Source organism: Phaethon lepturus, unplaced genomic scaffold (assembly GCF_000687285.1).
Source record: "Phaethon lepturus isolate BGI_N335 unplaced genomic scaffold, ASM68728v1 scaffold12589, whole genome shotgun sequence".
Lineage (NCBI taxonomy): Eukaryota > Metazoa > Chordata > Aves > Phaethontiformes > Phaethontidae > Phaethon > Phaethon lepturus.
Genome location: NW_010562890.1, coordinates 54,932 through 77,837, shown reverse-complemented (window position 1 = coordinate 77,837; position 22,906 = coordinate 54,932). Strand labels below are relative to the sequence as shown.

General features: G+C 36.4%; 1 protein-coding gene across 2 annotated transcripts in view; it reads left to right on the top strand.

Annotated features, from left to right (window-relative positions):
* The first annotated feature begins 2,561 nt into the window (after nt 1-2,561).
* MED23 (mediator complex subunit 23) overlaps nt 2,562-22,906 on the top strand; it is a 35,937-nt gene continuing 15,592 nt past the window's right edge. Inside the window, exons 1-16 of one of the 2 annotated variants that reach the window (XM_010294429.1) lie at nt 2,562-2,587; nt 2,700-2,787; nt 3,557-3,681; nt 3,827-3,938; nt 4,815-4,913; nt 5,542-5,643; nt 6,638-6,707; nt 8,340-8,452; nt 9,681-9,776; nt 10,370-10,387; nt 16,905-17,105; nt 18,584-18,727; nt 20,228-20,373; nt 20,927-21,172; nt 21,377-21,519; nt 22,070-22,244. In XM_010294429.1, coding sequence (XP_010292731.1) covers nt 2,701-2,787; nt 3,557-3,681; nt 3,827-3,938; nt 4,815-4,913; nt 5,542-5,643; nt 6,638-6,707; nt 8,340-8,452; nt 9,681-9,776; nt 10,370-10,387; nt 16,905-17,105; nt 18,584-18,727; nt 20,228-20,373; nt 20,927-21,172; nt 21,377-21,519; nt 22,070-22,244 — 1,877 coding nt within the window. In that variant the 5' untranslated portion in view covers nt 2,562-2,587; nt 2,700. The remainder of the gene's footprint in view (nt 2,588-2,699; nt 2,788-3,556; nt 3,682-3,826; nt 3,939-4,814; nt 4,914-5,541; nt 5,644-6,637; nt 6,708-8,339; nt 8,453-9,680; nt 9,777-10,369; nt 10,388-16,904; nt 17,106-18,583; nt 18,728-20,227; nt 20,374-20,926; nt 21,173-21,376; nt 21,520-22,069; nt 22,245-22,906) is intronic. The other variant, XM_010294431.1, reaches the window with a different exon arrangement.

Here is a 22,906-nt window from a genome sequence, read left to right as displayed (position 1 = left end):
CGGGGGCGGGGCGCATCCTGAAGAAGATAAAAAACGGGAGAAAGAGTTTTTTTTATTTTCCTGGTGCAATTCGTGCGTCGAAACCTCTGGGGGTGTGAAACGCCGCCGTCCTCCTCGGCGGTAGTTCCTGCTGTTGCCCCCGGTGGGCCCATCGCGAGGTGCGCTCGGGAGATCAGCGGAGGGGGGTGGCTTCTCAAAGCTGAAATCCTCTCTCTGCTGAGTCTTTGTAAGGAAGCTGACGCAGAGTAGCACTGGGCATAAAACAGGGGGACCAGGTCGCTTACCTAAAACCAAATTATAGTGTGCTAAGTTTCTGTAGAATAAGCAGTTTAAGGAGATGTTTCAAAGGAGTCTGTAAGAAGGTGAATGTTTTGAGGAGACATTTTTCTTCAGCCAACTGAATGGCATGAGCAAATCGTGGAAATACACTTGCACAATGGTACCAGCAAAGTGAAGCATGAATCTGTAAGGCATTAGAATTTTTCAGTTGGAAGGGCCCTACAACAATCATCTAGTCCAACTGCCTGACCACTTCAGGGCTGACCAAAAATTAAAGCATGTTGTGAGGAGCATTGTCCAAGTATCTCTGCAACAATGACAGCCTTGGGGCATCAGCCATCTGTAGGAAGCCTGTTCCAGTGTTTGACCACCCTCTCGGTGAAGAAATGCTTCCTAATGTCCAGTCTAAACCTTCCCTGGTGCAGCTTTGAACCATTCCCACACGTCCCATCACTGGATCCCAGGGAGAAGAGATCAGCACCCCTCTCTTCACTTCCCCTCCTCAGGAAGCTGTAGAGAGCAATGAGTTGGCTTCTCAGCCTCTTTTTTTTCAAGCTAGACAAACCCAATGTTCTCAGATGCTCTTCACAGGACATTCCTTCCAGCCCCTTCACCAGCTTTATTACCTTCCTCTGGATGCATTCAAAAACCTTGGCATCCTTTTTAAGTTGTGGTGCCCAGAGCTGTACACAGTACCCAAGGTGAGGCTGCACCAGTGCTGCATACAGCGGGATAACCACCTCTCTTGACCAGCTGTGTTTGATGCACCCCAGGATGGCGTTTGCCCTCTGGGCTACCAGGGCACACTGCTGACTCGTACTGAGCCTGCTGCCGACCAGCACCCTTTCTGCAGAGCTGCTCTCCAGCCACTCCTCTCCCAATTTGTACTTGTACCCAGTGTTACTTCATCAGAGGTGCAGAATCTGGCATTTGGACCTGTTAAATAAGATGACATTAATCATAGCCCAGTTCTCTTTCTCTCTCTCTATGTCCCTTTGCAAGGCATCTTCTTCCTCAGGGATTCAACAGCACTTCCCAGTTTAGTATCATCAGCAAACTTGCTAATGGTGCCTTCAGCTCTTGCATCCAGATCATTGATAAATATATTGAACAAAACTGGCCCTAGCATTGAACCCTGAGAAGCACTGCTGGTGACCGCTCACCAGCCAGGTGTAGCCCTATTCACTACAACCCTTTGAGCTCTGCGCTTCATCCAGTTCTTCACCCAGCACACCATGAACCCGCTCATCCTGCAGTTGGACAGCTTGTACAGAAGGATGCTGTGAGGGACAATATCAAAAGCCTTAATAAAATCCACTGTCTTCCCTTTGCCCACTAGGCTGGTGACCTTATCCTAGAAGGATACCAGATTAGTTAAACAGTATTTTCCCTTTGTCAACCCAAGTCATTGGATCATTAAGTCATTGTTTTGTAGAGCACAAATGAATGAGCTTCTTGGTAGACACGAGCACTTCATGATCTGGAACACTGGGGTGAGAGTAGTAGTTATTTGCATAAAATTTTTATATAAGAAAAAAAAAAACCTTCACAAGATTGTAGTCAGTTGTAGATCATATCTGAGCATAATATGAAATTCTTACAGAAGGTAAAAAGAGTTGTAGGATAGTATTTTCCAGAATCTCTTTGCTGATGTGTTAGAATAATGACGTAGAAGCCTTTGAGCAAAATGGAGTATTTAAAAAAAAAAACCAAAAAAAAACCCCACAAAAAACAAACAAACAAACAAAGGAAGGAAGGTTTTAGAGGAGGTAAATTGTATATTCATACATAGTCTTTCATCTAGTACAAAACCTTATAATTTAAATTCAATGGAATTTAAGAAGTAATAGATCTAAACCCAGATGAGAAAGTAACTGTATACAACTGATTTGTGTAACTGAATGTCATGGAACATAAATTGGACAAAAACTTAATGGGATTAAAGAATACTAATTTTTTCAAAGTATGAAAAAAGAGCTGCAATAACAGAATTAAACAATTTCTCCAACTTTGGGAAGTAAATTAATCTCTAGGTGTTCAGAAGAAAAAAACAAAACAGAGAGACTTAATCGGGATCCACAAGGTATGTTGTTTATATGTTTACATGAAAACAAAGCCATCTTAGTGTTGAAAGTCTAGCGTAGCAGAAGAAATACTTCTGTCTTTGATACAGTCCCATAACAGTATGAGTGTTAGTCTTTTGTGCTTCATCCTTGTGGTGTGATACTCATAGAAAACTTTTTCACAGTAGCTCACTCGGGGTTTTTCTCTTACAGAAAACAGAAGTAATTGAAGAAGCTTTTCCTGGGTGAGTGTAATAATGTTAGTTTACTTGTGCAAGACTTTTTGTATGCATGTATTTTTCTACTTGTGCTCTTTTATTGGGTACTGCTAATAACTAATGTTCTTGTTTGCATTAGTATGTTTATGGACACTCCTGAAGATGAGAGAACCAAACTGATCAGCTGCCTGGGCGCATTTAGACAGTTCTGGAGCGGTCTTTCCCAGGTTAACATTTAATTTGTTGCTTACATGTACTTTATGTACTTTTTTAATATAGTGAAACCTTGTCTAGTGGACAAACACTTAACACTGTAAGGTCTGTGTCCAGTCATTCAGAATCTGGTTTCAGATATGGCACAGTAAATAATATAGGAAGCCTTTGCAAGAAAAAAGATTAGTTTTGACATTTATAAGGTTATATAGTTGTTCAGCAGAGGCTGGTGTGCAGTGCAAATAAAGATAAGCAAATGGAAGTATAACAGTAAAGAAATAAACAAAAAAAGATAGTTTGTTATGGGATTTCTGGCAGAAGTAAGTAGGGGGGAAAAAAAAAAGAAAATAGATGTTTATGTTCAAAAATTACCTTCCAAAAGTTACAATTAGACCTGTTCTGTAATTGGAGACCCGGTCATCTTTGCTCTGAATTTCATTGTAACTGAAAAGGAAAGAATAATATAAAACAGTTCTATTTTATTCTATTCTGTGCTAACTTACATGTGAAAAACAAAGTTGACTGTAGAAATCAGTGTTTCAGCTAAGATGTGTTTTCAGTACTGGACAACTGGACAACTTCTGTTGGACAACTGGACTTCTTCAACATAAAATCAAAAGACTTCTAGGGAAAACTGTATGTTGGATGGCTGGACAACTTCTACCATTTATAATCTTGTTCTTCTGTTAGTTCAATGTTTTCATGGTAGGATACTGTATGAATTTTACAGTTTGTTTCACTACCTGTAAATACATTTTTTTCTCCCCTTTCCTGCTTTTTCAGGAATCCCATGAACAGTGCGTCCAGTGGATTGTAAGATTCATTCATAGCCAACATAGTCCTAAAAGAATTTCTTTTCTTTATGACTGTTTAGCAATGGCAGTAGAAACTGGACTTTTGCCACCCAGGTAAGCTGTGTTGGAATGAATTGATAAATAGGATACATGGAAGTTATAATATTGGAGGGTACTTTACGATGACATTGTAAAGTTACTGCTGGAGAGCACATGCTTATTATCTGTCATTCATTCTTGCATTGTCTCCTTCTGCTAGGATGGTTTGTGAGTCTCTGATAAACTCTGATACACTTGAATGGGAAAGGACACAGTTGTGGGCATTAACATTTAAATTGGTCCGGAAGATTATTGGAGGTGTAGACTACAAGGTATCTTCTCCCCCATTCCTTTCTTCGTGATAAGACATGTTATTTTCTGGCTTTGTTTTTATGATTTTATGTCAGAGACATCCAGTGTTTCAAAGTCTGCTTTGATGATGAAAGAAAAAAATAATTCGGTGAGACTACTTTTAATGTTTTTTCATAGTTGAGCTTTACTTAATAGATGATTCTGTATGGACAGTGTAATTCCTCTTACTCTTTTCTCTATTTGTCCTGGCTTTGGCTGGGATGGAGTTGTTTTTTCTTCCCTGAAAAGAAGAACGTTTGTGTGGTGCTTAATTGCTGACTGGGGCTGAACCATGACACTATTGCACAGTCATCTTCCATCCCTCTTACAGTTACAAGCTAAATAATTCTACTGTAGTTGCAGAAGTGGTAGACATGGAAAAGTAATACTATCAAGCATTAAGGTTGAAGTTCTCACATTTGCTGTGACCCCTATTGCCATGTAGGAAAAAGGTCCTGAAAGCAGAGTCTTTGGCTGGGTACCACTCTAGTGGGAGTAGGAAACCATGCATCTCTTGCAGGGAATCACCTCATCAGCATTGATGAGTGTGTTAGAGCAAGAAGCATAAAATACAACATTGTACTTCGGTCAGTCTACACAAGCCATTGTAGGTTGCATGTCTCTGGATGCACATCACAATTTCAACACTTGTTTTCTCATCTGGGGTACCCTAAGATTGAGAAGTTGCATAAGGATTTTAATGTCATTAGTGTTCACATTCTCAGTAGCAGTCTGTCTCCTGACACTTAGCAACAAACAGCTAATTTGTCTGTCAAACTATTGTCTCACCATTATGTGGTCTTTCTGCCAGAAATAAAGAATATCTGAGAATGTTAATTTTGTGTGCTTTCTTTTAGGGTGTGCGTGATCTTTTGAAAGTGATTCTAGAGAAAATCTTAACAATTCCAAACACTGTGAGCTCAGCTGTTGTACAGCAGCTTTTAGCAGCAAGAGAGGTAACTATCTGAATTTTATATATTATCTCTTTAGAGAAAGATAGGCCTCATTCTTTTGTTATTGGTGAGTTCCTAATAGTTGGGATGGCTCTCTGAGATTTTGTGCAGTTCAACAGCAAAGACTTACTCTTTGTGCTCTAATTCTTTTCTGTAATTGCATTTTATACAGTAAACAAAGAGCTTTTGGGCAATATTGTAGGTAAACACTAAAATCCCTAACAGAAGAGTCAGGCCCAATGTTTGACTTGCCTGAGATAAAATGTATGAGATACAATATTGAGATTAACTTCTTTATTTTTTTCCTTCGTGAATAAAAGTAGTAGTTGTTTTCAACACTTTGTAGACAGACATAGAGGCATAGTGTTACTTAGGCTTAAATAGTCTTACTTACACTTCTACAATTAAAAACAGGTTTTAAACTAATGTGCTATCAGAATACAAGAAAAAGTATTTTGAAAGTGTTTTAAGGGACCTTAAAAGGTCCCTTCCAACCCAAAGATTCTATGATTCTGTGTTTTTAATTCTTACGTCTGTTTTCATTGGCTGCCTCTGACTTGTAGACAGACTGCACCTTTGTGTACCTTATCCAGAGTCTTTCTTTTACACTGATGTATTTTTTTATTTATAGGTGGTAGCCTACATTTTGGAAAGAAATGCATGTTTATTACCTGCCTACTTTGCAGTTACAGAAATCAGAAAACTATACCCTGAAGGAAAACTTCCCCATTGGGTAACGATAAGATATCACATCAAGTAATCTGTAGTTTTGTTCCACACAAAATAACATTACTTTTATTTTTGTAAAACAAAGTTTAAATGAAGATTTTAAACCTATTTAACAGTAAGCTCTGTGTTTAGGCATGTAAGTTAAGATATAGGATTGATGTGATTGCAGCAGCAGCTCCCTGTGTTCTTGCATGAAACGGATGACATAGTTTTGACCTATGGCCTGATGTTTGAAATTCTTGAAGCACTGAGTTGGTTTTATTGAATACATTTGGAAATGCAAGTCATGCTTACCTACCAGTTTGTGCTTTCTCTATGGCTTCAAGATAAGAAAAATCACTTTAAATAGCTGACCAGAGTTTTCTTTATTTAAATTCAGTTATGCAAAAATATTTGGGGCGCTGGTGCAATGATAATGGTAATTGTTTTCAAAAACAATGTAATGCTGATCCAGTTCTCAATTTTGTATTCTGATAAAATAACTAGGCGTTAGGAAAAGGATAAAATCCCAACTCCCTTGAATTAATGGGAAAACTTTTACTGACTTCTTTTGAGCCAAGATTTAATCCAATGTACTAATCTAGGTCCTTTGTCTTTGTGGAATTGTTATTCAGAGGCAAACAGAGATATGTTATGAACAGAAATTCTAAAGCATGTCTTAAATCATCTGCTACTAAATAGTGTGCACTGAAAGAATAGAGTATGCATAGGAGAAACAGTTATTTTATAAACTCTTATTGATTGCAAACTGAGAAGAGTGCTTCCTGCCCCTTCTTTATGAGGTCACATTTTTGCTTTTGTGGTTTTAGGTTAGATGATTTTAGGTTTAGATGATTTTTCTGACTTGTTGAAATGTGTAGGAAGCTAGTCATTTTTATTTATATATATTTTAGTTATATTTCATTAAAATGTATAAACTATTTTTAAGTCGTAAATACTCCTTACTGGTATCTGCAACTTAAACCCTTAACTAATTTTTTTCTCCTCTTCTCACCAAGTTACTAGGTAATTTAGTATCGGATTTTGTGGATACCTTCAGACCTACAGCAAGAATAAATTCCATTTGTGGTAAGAGAATGACTTAATGGATTGCTTCAAAATAAATTATTTTATTTTGAACTATTTTGTTTATCATAACCTTTTGTGACATATATTAATCTAAGCAAAATGATTCAGAGCTTATGTTTCATGTGGTATTTTTACTCTTGTCTGTTCTCAGACTTGTTTCTCTTTAGTTTTTGCTTTGAAGGGGAAAATTCATATCGATGTCAAAATAATTTTTTGCTACAAGCTGGTAGTGAAAGTGTACTACTTGTTTACATGACCGTATAGTTTCTAACTGCAGTAATGTTAAGAAAATTGTAGGTTTTCTATGCTCAAGAATTTTGAGTTAATACAGATCCACTGGTATATTAGTCTCAGAGTGTTTTCTGACTTGAGTTTCCATTGGAGCTTTTGTAGCTGCTCAGCCTTATCGCTATTGTTGCAGGCATCTGTGTGAACACTTCCTAGCTCAGATAAGTATTGGCTGTCCTCTTCTGTGAAAGAAAAAGTCACCTTTCTTTATTGCTAGAAATCTGAATAATAAAAAATAATTGTGCTGCCTGTTCCATTTTGTTTCTCCAAAAAGATAATAATGTATCCTGCTTGCTTTGCGAATGAAGTCACTTAATAACAGCTGCATGGTATCTTAGGTCTGAGCAAAGTTTATTGCAACTGAGCTTCTTCAGTGCAGAGATTAAGAATATAAATTCATCTGTAATGCTTCAAAGCATTTTGTGTTTCAGAAGCATGTAGTTGCTCTTCTACTGGAAGTGTGGTATAGCTTTTATGGATATGACTCAGAGGGATCACATACAAATTTTTGCAAGTCTTTTATGTGTAAATGACCTATATAGATACAGCTGAAGGGAAGGAAGAAAGAAACATGTATTTACTTCTTGTTTTATCTGATAGTAATATGGCCAGTTGGGACAATAGAAGTCTTGGAATTTGAACTGACAGTGAGATTTAGGTCAAAATTGAGGCACGTAAATTTAGATGCTGATATATAGGTGCACTAGGGTGTCAGTTCAGCTGTCTGTGTTTAAACAACTGAAATAAATCCCAGATGTCTAATCTACACTGACTAACAAGTCTAAATTTACTCTACAAAAAACTCTTCATGTGTGATCAGCTGAATTGCATTGGTCTACACTGACTGAATTGAGTGGCTCTCCATTGACTGTAATTGGAGTATGGACACTGGTATTTGATTAGTTTACTGAACAGAATCCTGCCCACAGTTTGTCTTACAGGGTGAATGAAGGAAAATCAAAAGGCTACATTATATACTTAGGTTTGTAATATCATTTTCTTTGTGGAAAGGGTCAGTTTACCAGAATTGAATCCCTAGGTTGAGCAATGGCAATGGAACACTCTTCTGATAAGCGAAAAGGGCACTTTTAGATTAGTATTTGCAAATACTTTTATTTTCAGGGTACCCAGTCTGAACAAATGGGGATTTTACTCCTTAGATATTTTATTAGTTGAAAATTAGTTAGAAAAGTAAAATCAGCCAGAAGGAATCCTATGGTAAGAAGCTTTAGACACTGGAAATTTAAGGAGAGCATAAAGGTGGCTGAGGCCAGTTTTTGCATCAGAATGATTAAACAATAGGCCATTTTCACTGTCTTAGAATTTATGTTTCATTGTATGTAGGTCGCTGTAGCCTGCTTCCTGTGGTAAATAACTCAGGTGCCATGTGTAACTCCTGGAAGCTGGATCCTTCAACCCTTCGTTTTCCTTTGAAAGGTCTCTTACCGTATGATAAGGTATGCCTTATTAAGCTTCTTAAATATGTTATATTCAATAAATACGAAGCTTTTATATTGTTAAGGGGGAAAAAATAATTTCAACTGTGAATATCCAATTGTTCCAGCTAGGCTAACGTTGAAGACATAGATGTTTTCACTGTGTTATACATTTCAATGATTTCAAGCTATACGCAGAGGACCCTTAAACTAGTGTGTGGTATAACTGCTGCCGAGGATGCTGAAGAACATAAGATGTTTAATGTGCTTTGTGGGTGTCTGCATGTGAGAGAGCAAGTGAGAGCAGACAATAGGTTGGAAAATTAGTTTAGTAGTGGGGAGATGAAAGAGAATGGGAAGGTAATTTCTTGTTTTCTGTGCTTTGTTCTTCCATGGGAAAGATAATTTTACAGTCCAAACTTAAATACAAGTTAGCTTATTTAAACTTAACACTGAGTGTGGAGTAGTGGTGTACTGAAAGAATTTAAAAACTGTAAAGGATCAGGACAAAAATTCACATTGTCCAGCATCCCATTTCCTGTATCCTTGGTGTCTATGGAAGGATATAAAGGTAGTAGATCTAATGACATATATAGTGTTCATATTCTATAGCCATCATCATTTTGGGTGTTTCCTGAGACAGGTTTGGTTTCTCTACATTTAGTAAACCTTCCTTTTCCAAATACTTGTTCAGTCTCCTCTTGAGCCTGTGTAAGTGTTTAGCATCCTCAGGGTCCCTTTGACAAGGAGTTCCACATTTCAACTTCACGTTGCATGAGGAATCGGCTCCCTCTGTTTATTTTGAACGTAGCATCAGATAACGTTTTTCTTTAAAGTGATTCAGCTATTGGAAGATACAGTGAGCAGTTGTTCCATATCTACTTTCTTCATGCTACTCATGATTTTTATGCATCTTGCTCATGTGCTTCCTCAGTTGTCTTACCTGGCTTCCTTTGAGTTCTTGACGGTCTTTCAGTATCTCAAGGCTGTTTCAAATAGTGTGCATTCCTTTTATTGGATGAAGAATGTTCTTCTACTTGTTCCACATAAAAACTGTCACTTCTTAAGAGCTGTGATTATCACCTTCCTTCTTTTGGGTATCAGAGCAAAAAGATTTGCCAGATAATACATATCTGCATAAATTAAACATTCATTCTTACATTTATTAACTCAGTTAAATGTAAACTCAGTATTAAACATAATTTTGAGGCAATATATGTTTGTATGTGATTGCTTTTTTTTTTTTAAGGATCTGTTTGAGCCACAGACTGCTTTGTTGAGATATGTGCTGGAACAGCCGTATTCAAGGGATATGGTCTGCAATATGCTAGGTCTGAATAAGCAGGTACTGTACTATGCTGTAACATGTGATGTAATTCTGCATAGAATCTGCACTATTCTTTTTCTCTTTTCTTTGCTATAGCTAACTAAGCAAAACAGTTTAGGTCCAGAGAGTGAATTTTTTTTTTTTTAATTTTTTTATTTCTTTTTTTAAAATGAGATCATGTTAGGCTAATTGGACACTGTTGTTCCTATCATTTGTATATTGCTTTACGAATGTTAAACTGAAAAGTAGAGATTTAAAATATGATTTTTTTTTTGCATTGCTTTTTTTTCCTATAAGGCCAGCCTCAAGTACACCTTTGACAGACAGTAGGAGACTGCTAGCTCAAACAATAAAAATCGGTTTTGTTCATGTCACTAGTTTTCAAGGCATTGTTGTACTCTGTTATATTGGCATGTTACAGTACTAAAATAGTGAAAAGCTGGGTTTTGTCTTGTTACATTTTTTTTCTTTTTATACCTTAGACTGGGAGGGCTTAGTCTGGCTTGGGGATCCTTGAGGCTGGCCTCATAGTCACTGTTTTGTCTTTTCTTTTTTTCTTCCTTTATTTTTGTTCTGTCCTGTCTTGTCCTGCCCATCCTCCAATGCTCTAGACCTTGAACATTGCTCAGGTATGTTCACAACCTTACTGTTGTATTGTGACTAACGATACGCTGGCCGCTTTGTAGCCACTGATTCTAGTTAGAGAATACATGTACAGTCAGGGCTTGAAATTGGCAGGACCATGAGTCAAGGGCAAATTCTCACTACAAATCTCTAGAAATATGAGAGATAATAGCAAAAAGCTGACAGTCAGTGGTCCTTTGGTCCTAAATTTTTCATTGGAATGGACTTCTATCATTTCCCTTACCAGTCATAACAAATTTTATTTTGCTGGAATTTTCAGATAAGGAGAGATTCTTAGTTCAAAATTTCTTTCCTTATGCAGGTGGAAAAGCATCCACTGCAATTGATTGTGAAATTATAAAGTTGTAAATACATCACTGTTTAAAAAAAAACAATAAAAGCTTTACTAGTGGAATTTTCTTATCATTAGGAAGCCTCTGTAACAAACGTCCCAACAGGCAATTATAATATTCTCCAAGCTAGGTGAAAGAAAGGTAGTGCAGAATACCACGTGACCATGTGAAAAGTAGTTCCTTAAAATCTGACTACTTGTTTAAATAAATGAATAAATAAACACCTGAGCAAATCAACCAACTGGACTTCTGCTTGAAATTTGAAATTATGGGTATTATATTTGCAGTTGATCCTTTGTTACAATAATCAATTCCACACCTACTTTAAAAAACAATGTTTAAGATTTATAAAATAGCGTTGCTGTTTGCAATACTATAGTGAAGGTTGTGTCAGTGTTTCCATTTAAGAAACTTTTTTCAGATTTGTAACTTGACTATAAAATTTACATGATCTTGGAAACCTTGTGTATATTTCCCATTGTAAGTGAAATACACCAGTGCTCTTTCTGGATTGGGCAATGTTTTTGAATGCGCAGATTCCTACATCTTGGGAAACAGTACTCTGTGTTGTATAAGACAATCTTTTGTATTTGAGACTTAAAGCAGCTGAAATGTTAAACCTTGGAAACAAGCTGCTAGGTTTAGTGATGATATGAGTAGTATTTGTATTCTGTGTCTATTTCTGTGTCTACATTCAGTGAATAAACTATTCCTCTGTGCATCTTGTAGCTGGTAAATGAATAAACATCTAGACAAAAAATATATTGAACCCATTTTATTCTTATAACTATGGATGGTCTGTGCCTTCAGGTCAAAAAACGTTGATGTTAAAAATGCTGGGTTTTAACTCCTACTTTACTGTCCTCTAAAGTAATTGAAGAAAATTTAAATGAAGTAATGAAATACCTTGAACTATACTTGTTTAAATTTGTTTACTAGTATAGGAATTCCTACACAAAGTTTCAACCTGGCGTGAATTTTTATGGCCAAGGGACAAACTTGAAGAACGTAGTTTATAAAGGAAATGCTGACAGAACATAAACTATAGCTGTGCTGCTACAATTATGCCAGCATAAAGATGTCTGGTTTGTTGAAAATTTAGGAGGTAAAAATATAAATATAGAGTAGGGTGGTATAGTGGTGTAGAACAGGAAATAATGTTCCATTTAAACTTTAATATACACTGTTTAAAACTGTGGAAAACATTAAAATTTTACTCTCTTAAATACAAATTAACTTCATGTTATAGTTGAATTTGTTAATATAGTCACCTGACAAATAGTAGCATGCTTTTCAGTAGTTGTGTAACTGTATCAATGCTTCCAGTAAAATGGCTGATCATTTTGTATTTTATTATTAGAACTGAACTAACCTGCAGAAATGAATTGTCAGTATAATAGAAGACACTTAGAAATACAAATAGTGCCAAGATTGTTTCAAAATAAATACAGAAACACTTCAAAGCAATGATCATTATTTATATATGATCATTAATTATTGATGTGAAGTTGCTTGTATGCCCTGTCAACTATTTACACAGATCCAGTTGCAGGATTGGAGCCTTCATTTGAATCTTTTGGCATCACAGACTAGGTATGGTTTAGCCAAATTTGTCCTAGTTCTCAAATATTCTTGAAGATGAACAATGAAATTTTCTGTTTCGATCTTAACTAAGCAAATCTATGTTAGAAAACTGTTCATTCAAGCCATCCCTGAGTTGTGTAAAATAAGTACAAATCCAGCTGTCCTGTTTAATCTTGCAGGGAGAAAAATGAAGGTAAAATTTGATATGTTTATAGATTCATATGTTCCTTTCAGGATTCTAAGTTTTGCTGTGGGATTTTGTTACGGCATGAGGTTTTCTAATACCTAGATCAAGTGTATGGCTTTAAGGCCAGATGTAATAATAAGACTTCAAAATGGTCCTTCTGTTGGAGCCTGGAGATATTTAGTTTTTGCTACTGTGTAGTTCTGTGTGGGCCAGTACTTTCTCTTGTATACCTGTTTGAACTGGTCTATAGGAAGTAGAGATTGAAATTGTATTTTGTCATGTATGTTGATCACGGTTTACGGTTGGACTTGATGATCTTAAGGGTCTTTTCCAACCTAAATGATTCTGTGATTCAATGTGAATTTATATTCTGCTGTGAGCTGGGGTGATACTCCCTATGCTTAAGTATGTTTTAAATAATTTGTTGAGGTGTGTAACAATCTGTTTTTTGGAAAATTATTAACAAAGTGTCTTAATACACTGATGCCAAATTAAGATTCAGTTTAGAGATCCTACAGTTGCTTCTTAAAATCCAGCTTTAATAATATCTTAAGGACATGAAGTCACTTTGAATGTTTTAGTTTACATCTTTACCTTCTCTGTATGTATAGACTTGCATGAAGAATAAAATGCCGTTTTTGCTTGCATAATTGCAGTCAGGATTGTATTGCAGTCCTCTAAAAAAGGAAAAACTTTGTTAAACTTTGATTTCTCTAGGTTGGGGAATATTTGAAAGGGGAGGTAATTTTCAGGTGTCTTGTTTCTCTAATGTTATACAAACTTTTAATTAGCAGCTATTGTATTAATGATTTTTTTGTACTAATGATTTTAGATATTTGGCTGGTCACCTTTTAAACCAGCAGTGATGATCTGCAGCTTTGAGTAGGAAATTATCTATGCCATACTCTGTTCAGGTGAATGTGTAGCTGAATCCTCTTCTAGCTACAAACCAGGATAGTTTGCTTGGGGAAGAGGCTGTTTATTTCGTGTCTGTCTGTGCATTGTGTAAGCAGAATCATTAAGTGAAAGTAATGACATAATGCAGTATTCAAAAATTAACTTTCCCTTTTATTAAAATATTGTAGGTTGATGCTGGGAACTTACTATCCAATATTACTACATTAGTGTTATCATGGCAAAGTACTTAAGGGGTGTGATTACTTCTTATATATTTCTGATTGCAAGAGTGTGCATTGAGAACAATTGACTGCAACTTCCTTGTTGACACTCCATTTTTTAATGAGGAAAACTTGAAAGTGCTCACTGAACTTGGTAGAAATAGAATCAGGCATAATATAAGCAACAAACTTTAAGATTTTGTCTCTTAAAATGGAAGTGAGAGGGGGCTATACTTCTGTCTTGTATTAACTACTTCAGGCATTTAACTTACGCATTTTGAATTGGACTTTTGGAGACACCATTTACTCTTGCAGGGATCTTGGTCTTTTACAGTCTGGTCTTCTGAATCCATTTCTTAAGTGTAGATACTTATTTAATATTTTTGAACTAAATGTTGTTTGCTTAAAATATTTGAAAACTATGATATCTTGCAGCTAGCCTTCCTGACTTCTTAAAATACTTTTCTTTTAGGGAACACTTTTAACGCTACGCCCTCCCAAAAAAAACGAAACAACCAAAACCAACCAACAGCGGAAAAAAACCCAAGAAACCCAGTTGAATCTTTGTTCCATATGAAAAAGTACCATTTATCTATCAGAGGGCTGGTCTCAAGCAATTTTATTATCAAGCTGTCATGGTAGCGCTTTTTCCCCCCAAATTTCTTTACGGTTTAATAATGCTTTCAATGAGATTATATAATACATACTCAGATGTCAGATCTTTAAATATAATTTTCAGGGCAAAATGGAGAATATGTATTTATATAACCGAATTACAAAACTTTGAATAAAGTTTTCTTTAGGAAACAAACATAGTGGTTTTGAATGCTATATTTTTCCATATATAATCCAAAACAGTGGATTTTTTGTTTTGTTTGGTTTTGTTTTGTTCAAGCCATACCAAAACACAAATTCCTACTTATTTGTGAGGGGAATCAGCTCTCACCTGTATTTTTATTTGTCTCAGTATACACTGAGATGTTCTTTCAGTTACGAGCAATTACTAAAACAAGGCCCCAATCCTGCAAATTCTTATGTAGCACAGTATTTTATTTCTGTGTGCTCCAAAACTATAGATAAAAAATTTGTGCAAAAATATGTATTCACTGAAAATACAAAAAAAAATGCCAGAAAATTAAATTAATTAAGATGGAGTGTGAAGTACTGCTATATTTGTTATTGAAAATTGTTCTTAAAGCAATAAAAGCATGTTTTTCAGAATAAAAGATTGAATTTTTATTTTCCTGGCTTCTAAACTTTTCCCAGTCTTAGAATTATTCAGAGTAGTGAAAATTCCTACTGGAAATTCTGGCTTTCTTTTTAACAGTAATATTTTCTTGTTGTATCCTTTGAATATCTTTATTCTAAATTAACGTAGCCTAACATGATTAGGCTTTTGGACATTAACCCAGTGCTTAGCAAACTATTAAATTTCAAGCCCTGTACATAGTAGTTTTGCATGCTGGATTATAAACTAGTCTGTAGTGTTGTCTATTGCACCCTGCTCTGCTTCATAATTAGTTGCTTTGGGAGGGGGAAAAAAATGAACCACAAAAACCCCAAAGTATTCTCAACTGGTGTTGTTAGTACCGCTGTCTGTAAACCTGTAACGTGGTTGATCGGTGATAATGGCGTTGCGTACTGGAAGAGAAGGTGAAACTGTAATCGATGCTTTCTGTGTTAGTCAGAGGTTCGTGTTAAGCATGCTTCAGGAAAGCACAGCTGGAATTGTAGCTTTCTGCAGTTTTGAGCTGGCGAAGAGCATGCAAGAGGGGATGCTGTTCACTATATTTTGTCAACTTTTCTCATTCTTGCATTTTATTTCTAATTGAAGAGAATCTTTTTTTTTCATGGCAAAAGACTACCATTGGTGAAGGTAGAACAAGCATCTCCTTTCAGCATCTCTCTTTCCTTTTTTATTTCTTTCTTTATTAATTAAAAGGATTTTTTTAGGCTGCCTGGCTAGTAAGTCAAAGAACTCATCTAAGGCATCCCTAAAATGTTTTATGACTATTTGGGCGATCTTTTTAAACCTTTTTACATACACATTTTTGCCTCTAGAAAGGGATACTGCATTTTCATGATTAGTGTTTGAGCAGCTTAGTTCCTTTTCTTTTGTATCGTTAAAGTAATAATGTTTTCTTTAAGGCTGCATTATGTTACAGACATCAGGTGTAAAAAAACCAAAAAAACAAACATTCCTGAACAGAGATTGTGATGACATAAACAGAGGTTAGATTACTTCCGAAGGGCTAGCGCTTCTGAAGTAAGTTACATTCCACACACCTTTTGTCCTCAGTAATAGTACTTTGTATGAGTGTAACTATACAAATGCAGGGTAATAAAAGGTTGTTACACTAAAGAACTTGTGATATGTGACGTTACGCTTGATGGTCTTAAATTGAAGATTTATAATCTGAGTTCCAAACCACTGGTAGTGGGCCTGCTTTACATACATCTGTACGAACGTATGTATCTGAATATATAATGCATTCCTTACTTGATCATTATTAAAAGTCATCAGGGAAGGTGTGTACTTTAAATGTTTGCATAGCTCACTGTGGAGATTGTGGCAGTCTCAATCTGACATCTAAGGAGCTCATCACTATGATATGTAATTTCTGTTCTAGTCACAAAATGTAGAACATACCACTTTTATCAGATTAATTTTCAAGGGGTATTAACCAGATGTTAATTCTGCTGCTAGGTGTAGGTTGTAGGTGTGCCCGAAATGAGAGTGAAAAAGAGAATAGTCATTAAACGCCTCTATTGTGTATTGGGATGTCTCCTCTGGGTTTGGTGGTATAATTGATATATCTTTTTCTTTATGGTGATCCCTGCTTTTGAAATGGACTTAAAGGAGAAATGACAGAAGGCAAAAAAAACCCCACCAACAAAAACCCCCAAAACAAACAAAAGAATCCCCACCGTTATGTTCAAAGAATGGACTTTGTTTTCCGTGAATGCAAGATCAGAGAAATAACATTCTGCATGAATTTATTAAAAAACACAAACAAAACACTCAGATGTTATTTATGCATTGATGATCTGTGTTTTGAAACTGAGTAGAGGATTATGTAATGTGTGATAAAATGTAAAAATCATCGTGACCTGTAACATACTGCAGCTTTAATACACTGGCTTATCCTTAACGTAAGTTCAGACTTCATTTCATGCTTCCCAGCCTTCTGTCAAAATACTGTACTGTAACTGCAACTGTACAAGTTCTGAAGTTAATGGCAAGGCTTTTGGAATACTGTATCTGATCTCTGCCTTACAGCACAAGCAGCGCTGCCCTGTGCTGGAGGACCAGCTGGTGGATCTTGTGGTGTATGCCATGGAACGGTCTGAGACTGAAGAGAAGTTTGATGATGGTGGAACCAGTCAGCTTCTGTGGCAGCATCTCTCCAGCCAGCTCATTTTCTTTGTGCTCTTTCAGTTTGCAAGTTTTCCTCACATGGTCCTGTCACTCCATCAAAAGGTAAATTGTTTGTATTGGTCTCATTTGGTAAGAGAGATTTTTTAAAACAAAACAAAACAAGTTAAAAAAAAAAAAGTCACTCCCCCCTGCAAGAAGTACCTTATGTGTAAGAATTAAATTTTTGGGGTTTTTTTGGATAATTGATCTTAAATTTTTGATCATTGTGCTCTGTAGAAGTCAGTCAAATTCTCAAGTTATGTTGCTGTTAGCTAGGTCTGTTTCCAGTGTGTTCAGTTACAGGATGTTGCATTATATTTGTATTCAAAATGTGCTAGTAACTAGAATAAGGAAATAAACTGGTGTAATTCAGAAGATCTCAGTTCAGTACTGTGCTGTTGCATTCAATTTACTTGGATTTATTGGCAATCACAGTCCAAATTTGTTATTACTTCCCAATAATAATTCCGTTAAAACTGAAACACTTTCTAGTATTTACCCTTTTCTCTGGTGCTCAATGCCCCCCTGAATTCTAAGGGTGGTGGTGCCAGTCCTCCATTAGAAAGGAGAGGAGGGGTTACAGTAAGTCAGCAACATCCTGAGCTATTTGCTGGGAGAAAGTATGGTGTTGGTAGGAAAGTAACCTTCATAATTAGATGCTCTGGGAGGGGGAAAAAAACAAACCACAAAAAACCCAAAGTATTCTCAGCTGGTGGTTTTAATACTACTATGGTGGTAGTATTAAACTTCATCTTTCTCCTCACTATAGGATTAGCTTGTGGCTATTTAGATACAGTTTTAATGTGCACTACACATTGCTTCATCTTCATTTGTCCACAGCTCCGTGTTATATCAAAATTTACTATGTATATTATGTTTTACTTGTGATGCATTATAGTTCTCTGCTCTCTTTGGTATCCTTAACAAACCATTGAAACAATAGGCACTGTACAACACAATTGCACAAATCTAATCTAAAACTAAGATTAGATTATCTAACTAAATTAGATATGAGTGGAGGTTAAGAGTAGAGAACTATTAGAGAATTGCTGTTACAGACAAAGAAGTTAAATAACAACAAAAAAAAATACCCAGACAGGTCCAGATGAAGTGAGCTCAAAATGTTCTGGTTCAGAGACTTTCTTTATAGATAGAGTAACTTTATAGAGTTAATATAAAACCTGTGGCCTGCTGCTAGCAAGGCAATACTGTATGTGGCTACAGGGCTACAAGGTGACAATTTAAGTCCAGTATTTAAGAGTTGCTAATTTTTCAAAACACTGATTCTCAAGAGCTAAATACATTTTAAACCCCACCATTAATTGTTGTGGCCCTCCCAGAGCCTGTTTCTATCTTACGCTAATGTATCTGTTTGCCATCATTCTGAAAACACAACATACATTTCTGCCAAAGTCCTGCTGTAAAATTCCCAGTAGCCTCTGCTGGAACTGTTTTAGTCTGCCTTTCTACTTTTTTAGGAATCTTTGAACTGATTTATCTTCTGCATGCAGTATTTTTCTGTTACTGAGTGTTTTCGACAGTTGGCAGGCCGTGGGCTCATTAAAGGAAGAGACCATCTGATGTGGGTGCTACTCCAGTTCATCTCTGGCAGCATCCAGAAGAATGCACTGGCTGACTTCCTACCAGTTATGAAGCTTTTTGACCTCCTGTATCCTGAGAAGGAAGTAAGTCTTCTCTCATGCCAATATTACTATAATTTTTGAGTCACTGTTAAAGCAGTGTGCTGCATAGTTGGAGAGAGATGTTTCATAATTAAATGAAAATTTTCATAATTTCTGAGCTACGTTTTTCCAGTAACCACATTTGTGCAGTGTTTTGCGGGGTGAAAAAGACTTCTGTTAACTCCTCTCTTCCTTGACTTTGGTTTGACTAAAGTTTTGAGGAGTTTCTTAAAGCACTGAGGATACTATTAAGGAATAATGTGGAATTTTAATGTTACATCTGGGCTGTAATAGAATAATACACTGAGAGACACTTTCAGGTGCAAAGAACTGAACAAGACACTCTAAATTTGTTTTGTATTAATGGTTACTTAAAATTAATTTTGCGGTAGCAAATCAAATCCTAGTCATGCTTCATACATTCTTGTAGAATGAAGGTTCCTGAGGAAGGGGGAGTTAGGGGAAGTTCTTAAACTTCCGTTGTGACAGCATTGTCAGCATGAAGTCCTGATTGCTGACTCTCATCATAGTGCCTTCTATTTTGGGTCAGCAGATATATTAACACAAATGTGTGGTGTACCAAACTGATATGTAGCAATTTTTCCCCCTCTCAAGTTAGTTTTGACCCACAGAAATTCTTCAGCATTGTTTATTTCATGAGCTCACAATTGCTTTTGTCAGCACAAAATATGGGAAGAGCGACAGGACTGTTTACTTAAACTGTAGTGATGGGCTCTGAGTTACACTTGTTTAAAGCGTTTGTGGGACTAGGGCATTTCTGAGGATTCCATTTCACAAGCAGTTTAAATGTTATCTATGGCTGTTGCTCTTAAAAGGATCTGTCATCCTATCCCCTTGATTATGTGTTGCTGCTGTCTCACTTGTGCTGTCAGTGGTGCTTGTGCAGTAGTAACTGTACCAATGGGAAAGAGATGCGGGTGTTGGCAAAAGGAGAGAGCCAGAGTGCCTTTTCCAGTGGCAGTAATATACCTGAGTCTGTAGCCAAAACCTTTTGAATTTTGGGGTGTATCTGTTCATTTGCATAGGAAGTGTATTAATCTTTAAATATAATGGTGATGCAAGACAAATTAGATTTTTCAGAAAATATTGGTGAACCACTGAGTACCTGCTATGGAAGCACGTACCATAACTGATTTCTGAATAATGTGTAAGTGTGAGGCTGAGAGTAAAAGTATATTGTCTGTAACTATATATGTTGTGAATTTATATGCTCTCAGCATGAACTTCCATTTGCTGAGGTCTTAGGTTATTTGTTTTGTTGTTTGTTTGTTTTTTCACAATAATTACTGAGGTCCAGGTCTCTTCTAGAGCTCTTGATTATTTGCATACAGAGATGAGGGTCGAATCTGTTCTTTAAAAATGTTGCTTATGGTGTTGCAAGTCAGAATAAGAAAAACATGACCTTATGAATGCTGGCTATCTAAGTTGGTTTTCTGTACATTAATACATGCAATATGTCACATTCATGTGTTCTTTCTTTAGTCTATTCCTGTACCTGATATTAACAAACCCCAGTCAACTCATGCTTTTGCAATGACGTGTATTTGGATTCATCTGAATCGGAAGGCCCATAGTGACAACTCCAAGTTACAGACTCCCATTCCTCATTCTCTTAAACTTCACCATGAGTGAGTTTTGGAGGGTTTGTTATATTTTGATTTGTAGACATAATGGAATAGGAAGCTCCAGGTCAGTGTTCAGAATGTATTGTGTGATGGGATGCTGTATAATGGTTATCAAAGGAATGAGCTCAAAGTCAAAATATTTCATAAGAAGTGAAATGCTGTTATCATACAGCTAGTGGAAAGAATATAATACATCTCAGATTAATAATTCTTTTTTACTGATGGGGAATCTGAAAGCAAATTGACAATTTTGTTTTAATATGTGATTTGGAAAGTGTAGATAAGCAATATATTGGGTTAAGTTTTGTCCAGACCGGTGACTTTTAAAGTGTATTTTTCTCCTGAGGTGTTTCTCTGATAAAGGGAAATCATAACACAGTGAAAATGTGGCATAAGATGTAGTTGATTTGTTGTGGTGCAATTAATAAATATGTTGTTTTTTCTACTATGTTACAATGGATTTTTGACAGGGGTTATTGTGGCTGTAATCGTGGAATGCATGTGTGTCCTTCTGCTTGTTTCTTTTTGCTTAATGTTTAATCTCTTTGGCACACAGGTTTTTGCAACAGAGTTTGAGAAATAAAAGCTTACAGATGAATGACTACAAGATTGCCTTGTTGTGCAATGCTTATTCAACCAATTCAGAGTGTTTCACTTTGCCAATGGGTGTACTAGTAGAGACTATTTACGGAAATGGCAACGTGAGGATACCTCTTCCAGGGACTAATTGCATGGCATCAGGGTCTATTACCCCGTTGCCAATGAACCTCTTGGACTCACTCACAGTTCATGCCAAAATGAGGTACAGTATGCAGCTAGCTTTTTTTTTGTTTTTTGTTTGTTTTTTTTTTTTTTTAAACCTGTAAATCTGTGTGTAACTAATTGTCATCAGGAAAGCTTTCCTTTGTCTGGACATGTCATGTATAGATATGTTGACTTACTTAATAAATTTCTTAACTTTCAAGTCCTTATTTTTGATTGAAAAATACTTTCTCTTTTTCCTCAGTCTGATTCATAGCATAGCTACAAGGGTAATTAAGTTGGCTCACACAAAATCTAGTCTGGCCTTGGCTCCTGCTCTCGTGGAAACCTATAGTCGCCTGTTGGTTTATATGGAAATAGAGTCCTTGGGCATCAAAGGCTTTATCAGTAAGAAAGAAAACTTTTTTTCCCCCCCTTTTCCTTTTGTTCAGTAGCGTTTTCTTTTAATGGCAACTAGAGACCATAGTAAAAATGAAAATCTAATGATGCTGTATGTTGAATAAATGTATAAATTATTTTAATATAAAAGAAATGGTAATAGTTATCCTAGTGCTGCAGTAAATTTCAGATGACTGTGTTGCTGTCCCTTTATGCTGACACTTGTATGGTCAGGACTTTCCTGACTTTACACTGCATTGTGCAAAAATATGCTTAATGAAAAATATTAAGCAAAGTTAGGTGCAAATGATACTCAGTTGCACTCATTAAAATAATTTGCATGTCTGCTGTATATGTTCATTAAAAAGATTATTGAGGTCTACACATTCACAGCATCTTCAGACAGCGCTTGCACATGCAGTCTTTGGAGGTAATACAATTTTCCAATCAAATATCTGACTTGCAGCTAAATGTAGCCATCTAGCCACAGTGTACTTTGTAGTTGTATTTTAAAGTCTAATCACTTGCAAAACTTACTTTACAAACTCTTTTTCATAAGGTCAGCTCCTGCCAACAGTGTTCAAATCTCACGCATGGGGAATTTTGCACACTCTGCTAGAAATGTTTAGCTATCGGATGCATCACATCCAGCCTCATTACAGAGTCCAGCTGCTCAGCCATCTTCATTCCTTGGCTGCTGTGCCACAGACTAATCAGAACCAGCTTCATCTGTGGTGAGTGATGGTTACCATGTTTAACCATAATCTCAGGTTTCTCCATTGTATGTTGAAAGCTGCATGAGAACTATGTTTTAAATGGGACATAAGTACTTCACGGTTTGAGTTCTGTGGCTAAATTGTTTTGTGGTATCTCAGCAGGTCACGTTTCAGAAATACAGTTAGATGTTAGCAGTAGTACTCTGCAGAGTTGCATGAGGTAGCCTCTTGCACAGACACGGCAGCAGTGTCACAGGCCAAAACACAGGAATGCACACCAGAACCATCATGTGAGGAAGTGTTGGAAACTGTTGAGCTTCTTGCACTGGAGATAAAGGGCAATGCCTGCTACTTGTAGTCACAGTGACTGGCTTGTCTGCCAGTGGGACTGTGCTTGCTTACTCCTGTAGAGGATGTTTAATTCTTAAATGAGTTAAGTTGTAATTAACTTCAATGAACAATTCTTTAGAGAAGTTAATTTTCAGTCAGATCAGAGAAATAATCTGATTCATCCTGCAGCTGTCAGGAGTTGTCACAAAGCTATGGTTGTTTTATGTGAACCTGAGTGGAGAAAAAAGTGTCACTTCCATTGTCTGGTGTGTGTCATATCCCCGTAAACCATGCTAATTGGCTAATTTGGATACAAGAAGATGGAAAAGCTGGTTAAAGAAGCTCTAGAG